Source organism: Euprymna scolopes, chromosome 21 (genome assembly GCF_053919585.1).
Source record: "Euprymna scolopes isolate OS-2025 chromosome 21, ASM5391958v1, whole genome shotgun sequence".
Taxonomy (NCBI): domain Eukaryota; kingdom Metazoa; phylum Mollusca; class Cephalopoda; order Sepiida; family Sepiolidae; genus Euprymna; species Euprymna scolopes.
Window position 1 is genome coordinate 63,035,296 of NC_136502.1, and position 16,717 is coordinate 63,052,012.

The following is a 16,717-nucleotide window of genomic DNA, read 5'->3' on the forward strand; positions in this document are numbered from 1 at the left end:
GGAATTCTTAAAAAATAGATACTCTAAAAATCAAGGAAAGGGGGAGGAGCTGTCAAAAAATAGATACTGTCAAATTAAAGGGAAGGTGGAGGAATTCCACAAAATAGATACTGTCAAAATCAAGGGAAGGTTGAGGAATTCTTAAAAAATAGATACTGTCAAAATCCAGGGAAGATGGAGGATTTCTAACCATATAGATACTGTCAAAATCAACGGAAGGTGGAGGAATTCTTAAAAAATAGATGCTGTAAAAATCAAGGGAAGGTGGAGGAATTCTTTAAAAAGAGATAATGTAAAAATCAACGGAATGTGGAGGAATTCTTAAAAAATAGATACTGTCAAAATCAAGGGAAGGTTGAAGAATGCTTAAAAAATAGATACTGTCAAAATCCAGGGAAGGTGGAGGAATTCTTACTATTTAGATACTGTCCACATCAAGGGAAGTTTGAGGAATTCTTAAAAAATAGATACCGGCAAAATCAAGGGAAGGTGGAGGAATTCTAAAAAAATAGATACTCTAAAAATAAAGGGAATGTGGAGGAATTCTTAAAAAATAGATACTCTCAAAATCAAGGGAAGGTGGAGAAATTCTTTAAAAATAGATACTGTCAAAATCAAGGGAAGGCAGAGGAATTCTTAAAAAACAGATACTCTTAAAATCAACGGAAGGTGGAGGAATTCTTGAAAAATAGATACTGTCAAAATCAAGGGAAGGTTGATGAATTCTTAAAAAATAGATACTGTCAAAATCCAGGGAAGGTTGAGGAATTCTTACAATATAGATACTGTCAAAATCAAGGGAAGGTGGAGGAATTCTTAAAAAATAGATACTCTCAAAATCAAGGGAACGTGGAGGAATTCTTTTAAAAGAGATAATGTCAAAATCAACGGAATGTGGAGGAATTCTTAAAAAATAGATACTGTCAAAATCAAGGTAAGGTTGAGGAATTCTTATAAAATAGATACTGTTAAAATCAAGGGAAGGTGGAGGAATTCTTGCAATATAGATACTGTCAAAATCAAAGGAAGGTGGAGGACGTCTTAAAAAATAGATACTGTCAAAATCAAGGGAAGGTGGAGGAATTCTTAAAAAATAGATACTCTCAAAATCAACAGAAGGTTGAGGAATTCTTAAAAAATAGATACTCTCAAAATCAAGGGAAGGTGGAGGAATTCTTTAAAAATAGATACTGTCAAAATCAAGGGAAGGTGGAGGAATTCTTGAAAAAACGATACTGTCAAAATCAAGGGAAGGTGGAGGAATTATTAAAAAATAGATACTGTCAAAATCCAGCGAAGGTGGAGGAATTCTTAAAAAATAGACACTCTCAAAATCAAGGGAAGCTGGAGGACTTCTTAAAAAATAGATACTGTTAAACTCAAGGGAAGGTGAAGGAGTCTTAAAAATAGATACTGTCAAAATTAAGGGAAGGGGGAGGAATTCTTAAAAAATAGATACTCTCAAAATCAAGGGACGATTGAAGAATTATTAAAAAAATAGATACTCTCAAAATCAAGGGAAGGTGGAGGAATTCTTAAAAAATAGATACTTTCAAAATCAAGGGAAGGTGGAGGAATGCTTAAAAAATAGATACTGTCAAAATCAAGGGGAGGTGGAGGAATTCTTAAAAAATAGATACTGTCAACATCAAGGGAATGTTGAAGAATTAAAAAAAACAGATACTGTCAAAATTAAGGGAAGGTTGATGAATGCTTAAAAAAATAGATACTGTACAAATCAAGGGAAGGTTGAGGAATTCTTAAAGAATAGATAATGTCAAAATCAAGGGAATGTGGAGGAATTCTAAAAATATAGATACTGTCAAAATCAAGGGAAGGTGGAGGAATTCTTATAAAATAGATACTTTCAAAATCAAGGGAAAAGGGGTTGAATTCTTAAAAAATAGATACTGTCAAAATCCAGGGAAGATGGAGGATTTCTTACCATATAGATACTGTCAAAATCAAGGGAAGGTGGAGGAATTCTTAAAAAATAGATGCTGTAAAAATCAAGGGAAGGTGGAGGAATTCTTTAAAAAGAGATATTGTAAAAATCAAGGGAAGGTGGAGGAATTCTTATAAAATAGATACTTTCAAAATCAAGGGAAGGGGGATGAATTCTTAAAAAATAGATACTGTCAACATCCAGGGAAGATGGAGGATTTCTTACCATATAGATACTGTCAACATCAAGGGAAGGTGGAGGAATTCTTAAAAAATAGATGCTGTAAAAATCAAGGGAAGGTGGAGGAAGTCTTTAAAAAGAGATATTGTAAAAATCATGGGAATGTGGAGGAATTCTTAAAAAATAGATACTGTCAAAATTAAGGGAAGGTTGAAGAATGCTTAAAACAATAGATACTGTCAAAATCAAGGGAAGGTGGTGGAATTCTTTAAAAATAGATACTGTCAAAATCAAGGGAAGGTGGAGGTATTCTTAAAAAATAGATACTGTCAAAATCAAGGGAAGGTGGAGGAGTTATTAAAAAATAGATACTGTAAATATCAAGGGAAGGTGGAGAAATTCTTAAAATATAGATACTGTCAAAATCAAGGGAAGGTGGAGAAATTCTTAAAAAATAGATACTGTCAAAATCAAGGGAAGGTGGAGGAATTCTTTAAAAATAGATACTATCAAAATCAAGGGAAGGCGGAGGAATTCTTAAAAAACAGATACTCTGAAAATCAACGGAAGGTGGAGGAATTCGTGAAAAATAGATACTGTCAAAATCAAGGGGAGGTTGATGAATTCTTAAAAAAACGATACTGTCAAAATCCAGGGAAGGTTGAGGAATTCTTACAATATAGATACTGTCAAAATCAAGGGAAGGTGGAGGAATTCTTAAAAAATAGATACTCTTAAAATCAAGGGAAGGTTGAGGAATTCTTATGAAATAGATACTGTCAAAATCAAGGGAAGGTGGAGGAATTCTTGCAATATAGATACTGTCAAAATCAAAGGAAGGTGGAGGATTTCTAACCATATAGATACTGTCAAAATCAACGGAAGGTGGAGGAATTCTTAAAAAATAGATGCTGTAAAAATCAAGGGAAGGTGGAGGAATTCTTTAAAAAGAGATAATGTAAAAATCAACGGAATGTGGAGGAATTCTTAAAAAATAGATACTGTCAAAATCAAGGGAAGGTTGAAGAATGCTTAAAAAATAGATACTGTCAAAATCCAGGGAAGGTGGAGGAATTCTTACTATTTAGATACTGTCCACATCAAGGGAAGTTTGAGGAATTCTTAAAAAATAGATACCGGCAAAATCAAGGGAAGGTGGAGGAATTCTAAAAAAATAGATACTCTAAAAATAAAGGGAATGTGGAGGAATTCTTAAAAAATAGATACTCTCAAAATCAAGGGAAGGTGGAGAAATTCTTTAAAAATAGATACTGTCAAAATCAAGGGAAGGCAGAGGAATTCTTAAAAAACAGATACTCTTAAAATCAACGGAAGGTGGAGGAATTCTTGAAAAATAGATACTGTCAAAATCAAGGGAAGGTTGATGAATTCTTAAAAAATAGATACTGTCAAAATCCAGGGAAGGTTGAGGAATTCTTACAATATAGATACTGTCAAAATCAAGGGAAGGTGGAGGAATTCTTAAAAAATAGATACTCTCAAAATCAAGGGAACGTGGAGGAATTCTTTTAAAAGAGATAATGTCAAAATCAACGGAATGTGGAGGAATTCTTAAAAAATAGATACTGTCAAAATCAAGGTAAGGTTGAGGAATTCTTATAAAATAGATACTGTTAAAATCAAGGGAAGGTGGAGGAATTCTTGCAATATAGATACTGTCAAAATCAAAGGAAGGTGGAGGACGTCTTAAAAAATAGATACTGTCAAAATCAAGGGAAGGTGGAGGAATTCTTAAAAAATAGATACTCTCAAAATCAACAGAAGGTTGAGGAATTCTTAAAAAATAGATACTCTCAAAATCAAGGGAAGGTGGAGGAATTCTTTAAAAATAGATACTGTCAAAATCAAGGGAAGGTGGAGGAATTCTTGAAAAAACGATACTGTCAAAATCAAGGGAAGGTGGAGGAATTATTAAAAAATAGATACTGTCAAAATCCAGCGAAGGTGGAGGAATTCTTAAAAAATAGACACTCTCAAAATCAAGGGAAGCTGGAGGACTTCTTAAAAAATAGATACTGTTAAACTCAAGGGAAGGTGAAGGAGTCTTAAAAATAGATACTGTCAAAATTAAGGGAAGGGGGAGGAATTCTTAAAAAATAGATACTCTCAAAATCAAGGGACGATTGAAGAATTATTAAAAAAATAGATACTCTCAAAATCAAGGGAAGGTGGAGGAATTCTTAAAAAATAGATACTTTCAAAATCAAGGGAAGGTGGAGGAATGCTTAAAAAATAGATACTGTCAAAATCAAGGGGAGGTGGAGGAATTCTTAAAAAATAGATACTGTCAACATCAAGGGAATGTTGAAGAATTAAAAAAAACAGATACTGTCAAAATTAAGGGAAGGTTGATGAATGCTTAAAAAAATAGATACTGTACAAATCAAGGGAAGGTTGAGGAATTCTTAAAGAATAGATAATGTCAAAATCAAGGGAATGTGGAGGAATTCTAAAAATATAGATACTGTCAAAATCAAGGGAAGGTGGAGGAATTCTTATAAAATAGATACTTTCAAAATCAAGGGAAAAGGGGTTGAATTCTTAAAAAATAGATACTGTCAAAATCCAGGGAAGATGGAGGATTTCTTACCATATAGATACTGTCAAAATCAAGGGAAGGTGGAGGAATTCTTAAAAAATAGATGCTGTAAAAATCAAGGGAAGGTGGAGGAATTCTTTAAAAAGAGATATTGTAAAAATCAAGGGAAGGTGGAGGAATTCTTATAAAATAGATACTTTCAAAATCAAGGGAAGGGGGATGAATTCTTAAAAAATAGATACTGTCAACATCCAGGGAAGATGGAGGATTTCTTACCATATAGATACTGTCAACATCAAGGGAAGGTGGAGGAATTCTTAAAAAATAGATGCTGTAAAAATCAAGGGAAGGTGGAGGAAGTCTTTAAAAAGAGATATTGTAAAAATCATGGGAATGTGGAGGAATTCTTAAAAAATAGATACTGTCAAAATTAAGGGAAGGTTGAAGAATGCTTAAAACAATAGATACTGTCAAAATCAAGGGAAGGTGGTGGAATTCTTTAAAAATAGATACTGTCAAAATCAAGGGAAGGTGGAGGTATTCTTAAAAAATAGATACTGTCAAAATCAAGGGAAGGTGGAGGAGTTATTAAAAAATAGATACTGTAAATATCAAGGGAAGGTGGAGAAATTCTTAAAATATAGATACTGTCAAAATCAAGGGAAGGTGGAGAAATTCTTAAAAAATAGATACTGTCAAAATCAAGGGAAGGTGGAGGAATTCTTTAAAAATAGATACTATCAAAATCAAGGGAAGGCGGAGGAATTCTTAAAAAACAGATACTCTGAAAATCAACGGAAGGTGGAGGAATTCGTGAAAAATAGATACTGTCAAAATCAAGGGGAGGTTGATGAATTCTTAAAAAAACGATACTGTCAAAATCCAGGGAAGGTTGAGGAATTCTTACAATATAGATACTGTCAAAATCAAGGGAAGGTGGAGGAATTCTTAAAAAATAGATACTCTTAAAATCAAGGGAAGGTTGAGGAATTCTTATGAAATAGATACTGTCAAAATCAAGGGAAGGTGGAGGAATTCTTGCAATATAGATACTGTCAAAATCAAAGGAAGGTGGAGGACGTCTTAAAAAATATATACTGTCAAAATCAAGGGAAGGTGGAGGAATTCTTAAAAAATAGATACTGTCAAAATCAAGGGAAGCTGGAGGAATTCTTAAAAAACAGATACTCTGAAAATCAACGGAAGGTGGAGGAATTCTTAAAAAATAGATACTCTCAAAATCAAGGAAAGGGGGAGGAATTTTTTAAAAATAGATACTGTCAAAATCAAGGGAAGGTGGAGGAATTCTTTAAAAAACGATAGTGTCAAAATCAAGGGAAGGTGGAGGAATTATTAAAAAATAGATACTGTCAAAATCCAGGGAAGGTGGAGGAATTATTAAAAAATAGACACTCTCAAAATCAAGGGAAGGTGGAGGACTTCTTAAAAAATAGATACTGTTAAAATCAAGGGAAGGTGAAGGAGTCTTAAAAAATAGATACTGTCAAAATTAAGGGAAGGGGGAGGAAGTCTTAAAAAATAGATACTCTCAAAATCAAGTGACGGTTGAAGAATTCTTAAAACAATAGATACTGTCAAAATCAAGGGAAGGTGGAGGAATTCTTAAAAAATAGATACTGTCAAAATCAAGGGAAGGTGGAGGAATTCTTAAAAAATAGATACTGTCAAAATCAAGGGGAGGTGGAGGAATTCTTAAAAAATAGATACTGTCAACATCAGGGGAATGTTGAAGAATTAAAAAAAACAGATACTGTCAAAATTAAGGGAAGGTTTATGAATGCTTAAAAAAATAGATACTGTACAAATCAAGGGAAGGTTGAGGAATTCTTAAAGAATAGATACTGTCAAAATCCAGGGAATGTGGAGGAATTCTAAAAATATAGATACTCTCAAAATGAAGAGACGGTTGAAAAATTCTTGAAATATAGATACCGTCAAAATCAACGGAAGGTGGAGGAATTTTAAAAAAATAGATACTGTCAAAATACAGGGAAGGTGGAGGAATTCTTAACAAATAGTTACTTTCAAAATCAAGGGAATGTGGAGGAATTCTTAAAAAGTAGATACTGTCAAAATCAAGGGAAGGTTGAGGAATTATTAAAAAATAGATACTGTCAAAATCACTGGAAGGTGGAGGAATTCTAAAAAAATAGATACTGTCAAAATCAAGGGATGGTGGAGGAATTCTTAAAAACTAGATACTGTCAAAATTAATGGAAGGTAGAAGAATTCTTAAAAAATAGATACTGTCAAAATCCAGGGAAGGTTGAGGAATTCTTACAATATAGATACTGTCAAAATCAAGGGAAGGTGGAGGAATTCTTAAAATATAGATACTGTCAAAATCAAGGCAAGGTAGAGGAATTCTTAAAAAATAGATATAAATTCAAAATCAAGGGAAGGTTGAGGAATTCTTAAAACATAGATACTGTCAAAATCAAGGGAAGGTGGAGGAATTCTTAAAAGATAGATACTGGCAAAATCAAGGGTAGGTGTAGGAATTATTAAAAAATAGATACTCTCAAAATGAAGAGACGGTTGAAAAATTCTTGAAATATAGATACCGTCAAAATCAACGGAAGGTGGAGGAATTTTAAAAAAATAGATACTGTCAAAATACAGGGAAGGTGGAGGAATTCTTAACAAATAGTTACTTTCAAAATCAAGGGAATGTGGAGGAATTCTTAAAAAGTAGATACTGTCAAAATCAAGGGAAGGTTGAGGAATTATTAAAAAATAGATACTGTCAAAATCACTGGAAGGTGGAGGAATTCTAAAAAAATAGATACTGTCAAAATCAAGGGATGGTGGAGGAATTCTTAAAAACTAGATACTGTCAAAATTAATGGAAGGTAGAAGAATTCTTAAAAAATAGATACTGTCAAAATCCAGGGAAGGTTGAGGAATTCTTACAATATAGATACTGTCAAAATCAAGGGAAGGTGGAGGAATTCTTAAAATATAGATACTGTCAAAATCAAGGCAAGGTAGAGGAATTCTTAAAAAATAGATATAAATTCAAAATCAAGGGAAGGTTGAGGAATTCTTAAAACATAGATACTGTCAAAATCAAGGGAAGGTGGAGGAATTCTTAAAAGATAGATACTGGCAAAATCAAGGGTAGGTGTAGGAATTATTAAAAAATAGATACTGTCAAAATCAACGGAAGGTTGAGGAATTCTTAAAATATAGATACCGTCAAAATCAACGGAAGGTGGAGGAATTGTAAAAAAATAGATACTGTCAAAATCAAGGAAAGGTGGAGGACTTCTTAAATACTAGATACTGTTGAAATTAAGGGAAGGTGGAGGAGTTCTTAAAAAATATATACTGTCAAAATCAAGGGAATGTTGAGGAATTCGTAAAAAATAGATACTGTCAAAATCAAGGGACGGTGGAAGAATTCTTAAAAAAATAGATACTGTCAAAATCAAGGGAAGGTTGAGGAATTCTTAAAAAATAGATACTGTCAAAATAAAGGGAAGGTTGAGGAATTCTTAAAAAATAGATACCGTCAAAATAAAGGGAAGGTGGAGGAATTCTTAAAAAATAGATATAAATTCATAATCAAGGGAAGGTTGAGGAATTCTTTAAACATAGATACTGTCAAAATCAAGGGAAGGTTGAGGAATTCTTAAAAGATAGATACTGTCAAAATCAAGGGTAGGTGTTGGAATTATTAAAAAATAGATACTGTCAAAATCAAGGGAAGGTTGAGGAATTCTTAAAAAAATAGATATAAATTCAAAATCAAGGGAAGGTGGAGGAATTCTTAAAAAATAGATACTGTCAAAATCAAGGAAAGGTTGAGGAATTCTTACACTTGGAGTTAAATGTTCTTGTATTATCACTCGAATCACTGGCTAAGTATTTCATGACAAACAATGTTTTTAGAAGGGAAAAAAGGCTTTATTTATCCTATTTGTTCCCTCCTATCCTTCTTTTGGGTCTAGTCAAGAGGAAGGGGATAGGAAAAAATACAATTCGACTATTAATTTGCACATAATTTGTCAATTCGAACAATACTTAGCACATAATTATTTTTACTCTGATTGTGTCGGAAAAGAACTTTGACATTTTCAAATTACAATATTAAAAAAATTATTTAGTTTACTTTCAGTTTTTTCTTTTTGAATGTATGTCATCTGCAAAAATTAGGATCCCGGGCAATGCCGGTTATCTCTGCTAGTTACTCATATTTTCATCAATTAAGCTACACTTCAAATAATAAAATAAACATTTTTTTTTGCTTCAAGTGAGCAATAGTTATAAAAAGTGGAATTGCTTAATAATTGGCATTGCCTAAATTTATATTAAATCCTTTCCGATCTTTCAATTAATCACAATATTCGGTACAGACACGTGTCACAATGGAAATTTCAATTTTAGACATTTTTTCACATCTTCCAACTGTCAAATTTTCAACTGAGGTTCATGAGCCATTGAAATCTGACTTCAAACTTGATACATGATCTTATTTAATCAACTTACAGCATCTCTTTACACACACACACACACACACACACACACACACACACACACACACACACACACACACACACACACACACACACACACTTTATTTTCTTTTATTATCAAAACCAAATCTACTCGAGGACAATGAGGTTAACAGTTGAATTATGAGATAATTGAAAATGATGAATGAATAAAAGTTTGTTACTTACAGGAACAGTTTATGATGAGTATTTGTTGACATTGGAATTGAAGGCGACCTTGTTGTACTCTACAGGGCAGTAATCTTATTTTAATGTGTTCCACAAATGGAGAGTTCTTGGAAACACTGTTAATGGAAATTCCGTTTGATGTTATGCACAAAGAGGAAGAAAGAAAACTTCTTTGCAATTCCATTAGAAAGATTTCTTCCTGTGGATGTCTTACAATATTGAACGAGAGATTCAAGTTGAATTGAGCAACTTCCATAGAAATAAGAACAAGGCTAGCAATATGTACTCCATGAGTAAAGGAGACCCCCCCCCCCCAGTCAATATTGTATTATCTTTCAGGGCATGTAACGGTGTTTGAGTGACATCTCCTCAGATGTAACAGCAGTACTCCATATTAGGACGTATTGGACTCTTATGCAGATAGAGGATTGCATCAGAGGTTGGGTATTTTCTGGAGTGGTGGAACGATCCAACCATTTTCCCAGCAATTTTAACAAAAGTTTCCATATAAGTCTTCCGTTTAAGACCCAGATATAAAGTCAATTCTACTATGACATTATAATCTTATAAACCTTGTATTTTGTTTTTTGTAGAATCTTTTACAAAACAAAGCAAATGTGAGCGCCCGGGACAAAGATGGTCTAACCCCATGCATGTGGGCCTGCAGGGTGGATCATTTAATGCATTTTGAAATGTTGTATAATGTGTACAAGCAATTATCGAACAACAGAGAGTATGAAACTGATGACAGTGGTCGCACCTGGATACACTGGGCAGTCCGCAGAACAGGGCCACTGAAATGCTTGCAGGTAAGATATGGCTCAATTTACAAATTTGGTTACAGTCTAGTAGAGTGCACACAAACATGAATTTCAATTTTTTTATTTTTGAAAATTAATATTTGTTTTATGTTTGAAGATGTATTATGTTGGTGAAGAACTTGTTTTTGATGATTTCGATCCTGCTGATCATCTGCTGAGTAGACAGCCATATTAGTGTACAAAAAACAATACAAAGCAGTAAAACAAGAATTGGAACAAAGGACACAATTCCTGCCACAGATTTAAAATTAACAATTAACTGATGTCAATTAAATAAGCGGTGGGAAAAGAGGAACTTTATAAATTACATGCAATAAAAGAAAAATCTTACTAAAATGACCAGAAAAGAACTGGCAATATTATCAAGAATCCATATATGAAGCACTCATTCTTACTAGGAAGAAAGCAACTTCAATTTGCATACGAATACATCATTGACAAATTGAGTTCATAAATATATTACAAAGAAACAAAAGGAAAATAGGTAAGTCTAGGCACAATATTTGAATAATAAAAAAGTTGTCGAACAGGTGTAATTCCTAAAAACGTTCAAAACTTGATATGCTGTAAAACAAAGAAAATGTGAATTAATATTTGAAAAGAACTTGAAGCTGAGCTGTAATGACTGGATTCAACGTTAAATGATTTGAATGCCATAAAACAAATGACAAACTTCATGTTCGTGAATTCTGTTTCCACATCATTTGAACACATCCACATTAAAATATTGCGCCATATGCACTTACACTAATCAGAACTTACCTGAAATTTTTTGTGGCCATAGTGAGAAAACACAGATGAAACTGTTGTGTGAAAACTATATAATTTTATTGCATAGAATATTACTTCAGATTGCACTGGCAGAGAGACACACACTTTCAAAACTAGGAATGGATATAGCATGCGCTCAACACCACTCCGCAGGAAAATGTATCTCTGAACAAGGTATACAAAAGTTATACAAAGTTATACACAGGTTATACAAAGTTATACAAAAGTTGTACACAAGTTATACAACAGTTATACAAAAGTTATACAAAGTTATACAAAAGTTATACAACAGTTATACAAAAGTTATACAAAAATTATACAAACGTTTAACAAAAGTCATACAAAAGTTATACAAAGTTATACAAAAGTTGTACAAAAAGTTATACAAAAGTTATACACAAGTTATGCAAAAGTTATACACAAGTTATACAAAAGTCATACAAAAGTCAAACAACAGTCATACAAAAGTTATACAAAAGTCATACAACAGTAATACAAAAGTTATACACAAGTTATACAAAAGTTATACAAAAGTTATACAAAAGTCATAAACAAGTTATACAAAAGTCATACAATAGTCATACAAAAGTTATACAAAAGTCATACAAAAGTTATACACAAGTTATACACCAGTTATACAAAAGTCATACGACAGTCATACAAAAGTTATACAAAAGTTATACACGTTATACACAAGTCATACAGAACGTTATACAAAAGTCATACAACACTCATACAAAAGTTATACATAAGTCATACAAAAGTTATACATAAGTCATACAAAACTTATACAAAAGTTATACAAAAGTTATACAAAAGTCATACAAAAGTTATACAAAAGTTATACAAAAGTCATACAAAAGTCATACAACAGTCATACAAAAGTTATACTAAAGTCATACAAAAGTTATACAAAAGTTATACAAAAGTATTACAAAAGTTATACAGAAGTTATACAAAAGTCATACAAAAGTTATACAAAAGTCATACAACAGTCATACAAAAGTTATACAAAAGTCTTACAACAGTCATACAAAAGTTATACAAAAGTTATACACGTTATACACAAGTCATACAAAAGTCATACAAAAGTTATACAAAAGTCATACAAAAGTCATAAAAAAGTTATACAACAGTCATACAAAAGTTATAAAAAAGTCATACAAAAGTCATACAAAAGTCATAAAAAAGTTATACAACAGTCATACAAAAGTTATACAAACGTCATACAAAAGTCATAAAAAAGTTATAAAAAAGTCATACAAAAGTCATACAAAAGTCATAAAAAAGTTATACAACAGTCATACAAAAGTTATACAAAAGTCATAAAAAAGTTATACAAAAGTCATACAAAAGTCATACAAAAGTCATAAAAAAGTTATACAACAGTTATACAAAAGTTATACAAAAGTTATACAAAGGTTATACATAAGTCATACAAAAGTCATACAAAATCATACAAAAGTCATACAAAAGTTATACAAAAGTTATACAAAAGTCATACAACAGTCATACCAAAAGTCATACAAAATCATACACAAGTTATGCAAAAGTTATACAAAAGTCATACAAAAGTTATACGAAAGTTATACAAAAGTCATACAAAAGTTATACACAAGTTATACAAAAGTTATACAAAAGTCATACAACAGACATACAAAAGTAATGCAACAGTCATACAAAAGTTATTCAAAGTTATACACAAGTTATACACAAGTTATACAAAAGTCATACAACAGTCATACAAACGTTATACAAAAGTCATACAAAAGTTATACACAAGTTATACAAAAGTTATAACAAAAGTTATACACAAGTTATACCAAAGTTATACAAATGTTATACAAAAGTAATACAAATGTTATACAAAAGTTATACAAAAGTCATACAAAAGTTATATAAAAGTCATACAAAAGTTATACAAAAGTTATACACGTTATACAAAAGTCATACAACAGTAATACAAAAGTAATACAAAAGTTATACACAAGTTATACAAAAGTCATACAACAGTCATACAAAAGTTACACAAAAGTCATACAAAAGTTATACAAAAGTCATACAAAAGTCATACAAAATTATACAAAAGTCATACAACAGTCATACAAAATTATACAAAAGTCATACAACAGTCATACAAAAGTTATACAAAAGTCATACAAAAGTTATGCACAAGTTATACACAAGTCATGCAAAAGTTATACAAAAGTCATACAAAAGTTATACGAAAGTTATACACAAGTTATGCAAAAGTTATACAAAAGTTATACAAAAGTCATACAAAAGTTATACACAAGTTATACAAAAGTTATACAAAAGTCATACAACAGTAATACAAAAGTTATACAAAAGTCATACAACAGTCATACAAAAGTTATACAAAAGTAATACAAAAGTTATACACAAGTTATAAAAAAGTCATACAAAAGTCATACAAAAGTAATACAAAAGTCATACAAAAGTTGTGCACAAGTTATACAAAAGCATACAACAGTAATACAAAAGTTGTACAAAAGTCATACAAAAGCTATACACAAGTTATACAAAAATTATACAAAAGTTATACAAAAGTTATACAAAAGTCATGCAACAGTAAAGCAAAAGTCATACAACAGTCATACAAAAGTTATACAAAAGTCATACAACAGTCATACAAAAGTCATACCAAATTTATACACAAGTAATATAAAAGTCATACAAAATCATACAAAAGTTATACAAAAGTCGTACAAAAGTTATACAAAAGTCATACCAAAATTTAACAAAACTCATACAAAAGTTATACAAAAGTTATACAAAAGTCATACAAACGTTATACACAAGTTATACAAAAATCATACACAAGTTATACACAAGTTATACAAAAGTCATACAAAAGTCATACAAAAGTTATACAAAAGTCATACAAAATTTATACACAAGTTATATTGAAGTCATACAAAAGTCATACAAAAGTCATACAAAAGTTATACAAAACTCATACAAATGTTATACAAAAGTTATACACAAGTTATACAAAAGTCATACAAAAGTTATACACAATTTATACAAAAGTCATACAAAAGTTATGCACAAGTTATACAACAGTCATACAACAGTCATACAAAAGTTATACAAACGTCATACAAAGGTTATACACAGGTTATACAAACATTATACAACAGTTATACAAAAGTTATACAAAAGTCATACAACAGTCATACAAAAGTAATAGAAAAGTCATACAAAAGTTATACAAAAGTCATACAAAGTTATACAAAAGTCATAAAAAATTTATACACAAGTTATACAAAAGTCATACAAAAGTCATACAAAAGTCATACAAAAGTCATACAAAAGTCATACAAAAGTTACACAAAAGTTATACAAAAGTCATGCAAAAGTTATACAAAGTCATACAAAAGTTATACACAAGTGATACAAAAGTCACACACAAGTTATACAAAAGTTATACACAAGTTATACACAAGTTATACAAAAGTCATACAACAGTCATACAAAAGTTATACAAAAGTCATACAACAGTCAGGCAAAAGTTATACCCAAGATATGCTAAAGTTATACAATAGTCATACAAAAGTTATACACAAGATATGTTAAAGTTATACAAAAGTTATACAAAAGTCATACAACAGTCATAAAAAAGTATTACAAAAGTCATACAAAAGTTATACAAAAGTCATACAAAAGTTATACACAAGTTATACAAAAGTTATAGGAAAGTCATACAACAGTCATACAAAAGTCATACAAAAGTTATACACAAGTTATACAAAAGTTATAACAAAAGTTATACACAAGTTATGCAAAAGTTATACAAAAGTTATGCAAAAGTAATACAAAAGTTATACAAAAGTCATACAAAAGTTATACACAAGTTATACAAAAGTTATACAAAAGTCATACAACAGTCATAAAAAAGTTATACAAAAGTCATACAAAAGTTATGCACAAGTTATACAAATGTTATACACAAGTTATACAAAAGTTATACAAAAGTTATACAAAAGTCATAAACAAGTTATACAAAAGTCATACAATAGTCATACAAAAGTTATACAAAAGTAATACTAAAGTTATACACAAGTTATACACAAGTTATACAAAAGTCATACGACAGTCATACAAAGGTTATATAAAAGTTATACACGTTATACACAAGTCATACAAAAGTCATAAAAAATTCATACAAAAGTCATACAACAGTCATACAAAAGTTATACAAAAGTCATACAAAAGTTATACAAACGTTATACAAAAGTTATGCAAAAGTCATAAAAAGTTATACAAAAGTTATACAAAAGTCATACAAAAGTTATACAACAGTCATACAAAAGTCATAAAAAAGTTATACAACAGTCATACAAAAGTTATACAAAAGTCATACAAAAGTAATACAAAAGTCATACAACAGTCATACAAAAGTTATACAAAAGTCATACAAAAGTCATACAAAAGTCATAAAAAAGTTATACAAAAGTCATACAAAAGTCATACAAAAGTCATAAAAAAGTTATACAACAGTCATACAAAAGTTATACAAAAGTCATACAAAAGTCATACAAAAGTTATACAAAAGTCATACAAAAGTTATACAAAAGTTATACACGTTATACACAAGTCATACAAAAGTCATACAAAAGTAATACAAAAGTCATACAAAAGTCATAAACAAGTTATACAACAGTCATACAAAAGTTATACAAAAGTCATACAAAAGTTATACAAAAGTAATACAAAAGTCATACAAAATCATACAAAAGTCATAGAAAAGTTATACAAAAGTTATACAAAAGTCATACAACAGTCATACCAAAAGTCATACAAAATCATACACAAGTTATGCAAAAGTTATACAAAAGTCATACAAAAGTTATACGAAAGTTATACACAAGTTATGCAAAGGTTATACAATAGTTATACAAAAGTCATACAAAAGGTGTACAAAAGTCATACAAAAGTTATACACAAGTTATACAAAAGTTATACAAAAGTCATACAACAGTCATACAAAAGTCATACAACAGTCATACAAAAGTTATTCCAAGTTATACACAAGTTATACACAAGTTATACAAATGTTATACAAATGTTATACAAAAGTAATACAAAAGTTATACAAAAGTTATACAAAAGTCATTCAAAAGTTATACAAAAGTCATACAAAACTTATACACAAGTTATACACGTTATACAAAAGTCATACAACAGTAATACAAAAGTTATACAAAGGTTATACACGTTATACACAAGTTATACAAAAGTCATACAACAGTCATACAAAAGTTATACAAAAGTCATACAAAAGTTATACAAAAGTTATACAAAAGTCATACAAAATTATACAAAAGTCATACAACAGTCATACAAAATTATACAAAAGTCATACAACAGTCATACAAAAGTTATACAAAAGTCATACAAAAGTTATACAAAAGTTATACACAAGTTATGCAAAAGTTATACAAAAGTCATACAAAAGTTATACGAAAGTTATACACAAGTTATGCAAAAGTTATACAAAAGTTATACAAAAGTCATACAAAAGTTATACAAAAGTCATACAACAGTCATAAAAAAGTATTACAAAAGTCATACAAAAGTTATACAAAAGTCATACAAAAGTTATACACAAGTTATACAAAAGTTATAGGAAAGTCATACAACAGTCATACAAAAGTCATACAAAAGTTATACACAAGTTATACAAAAGTTATACAAAAGTTATGCAAAA

The 16,717-nt window shown here is 30.2% G+C and overlaps 1 protein-coding gene across 1 annotated transcript in view; it reads left to right on the top strand.

Moving 5' to 3' along the window:
* The window catches only part of LOC145242415 (uncharacterized), a gene marked incomplete in the record, with an annotated part of 668,062 nt that overhangs the window by 467,919 nt on the left and 183,426 nt on the right, over positions 1-16,717 (top strand). The window contains 1 exon segment of the mRNA XM_080105451.1: positions 9,985-10,200. Coding sequence (XP_079961577.1) covers positions 9,985-10,200 — 216 coding nt within the window.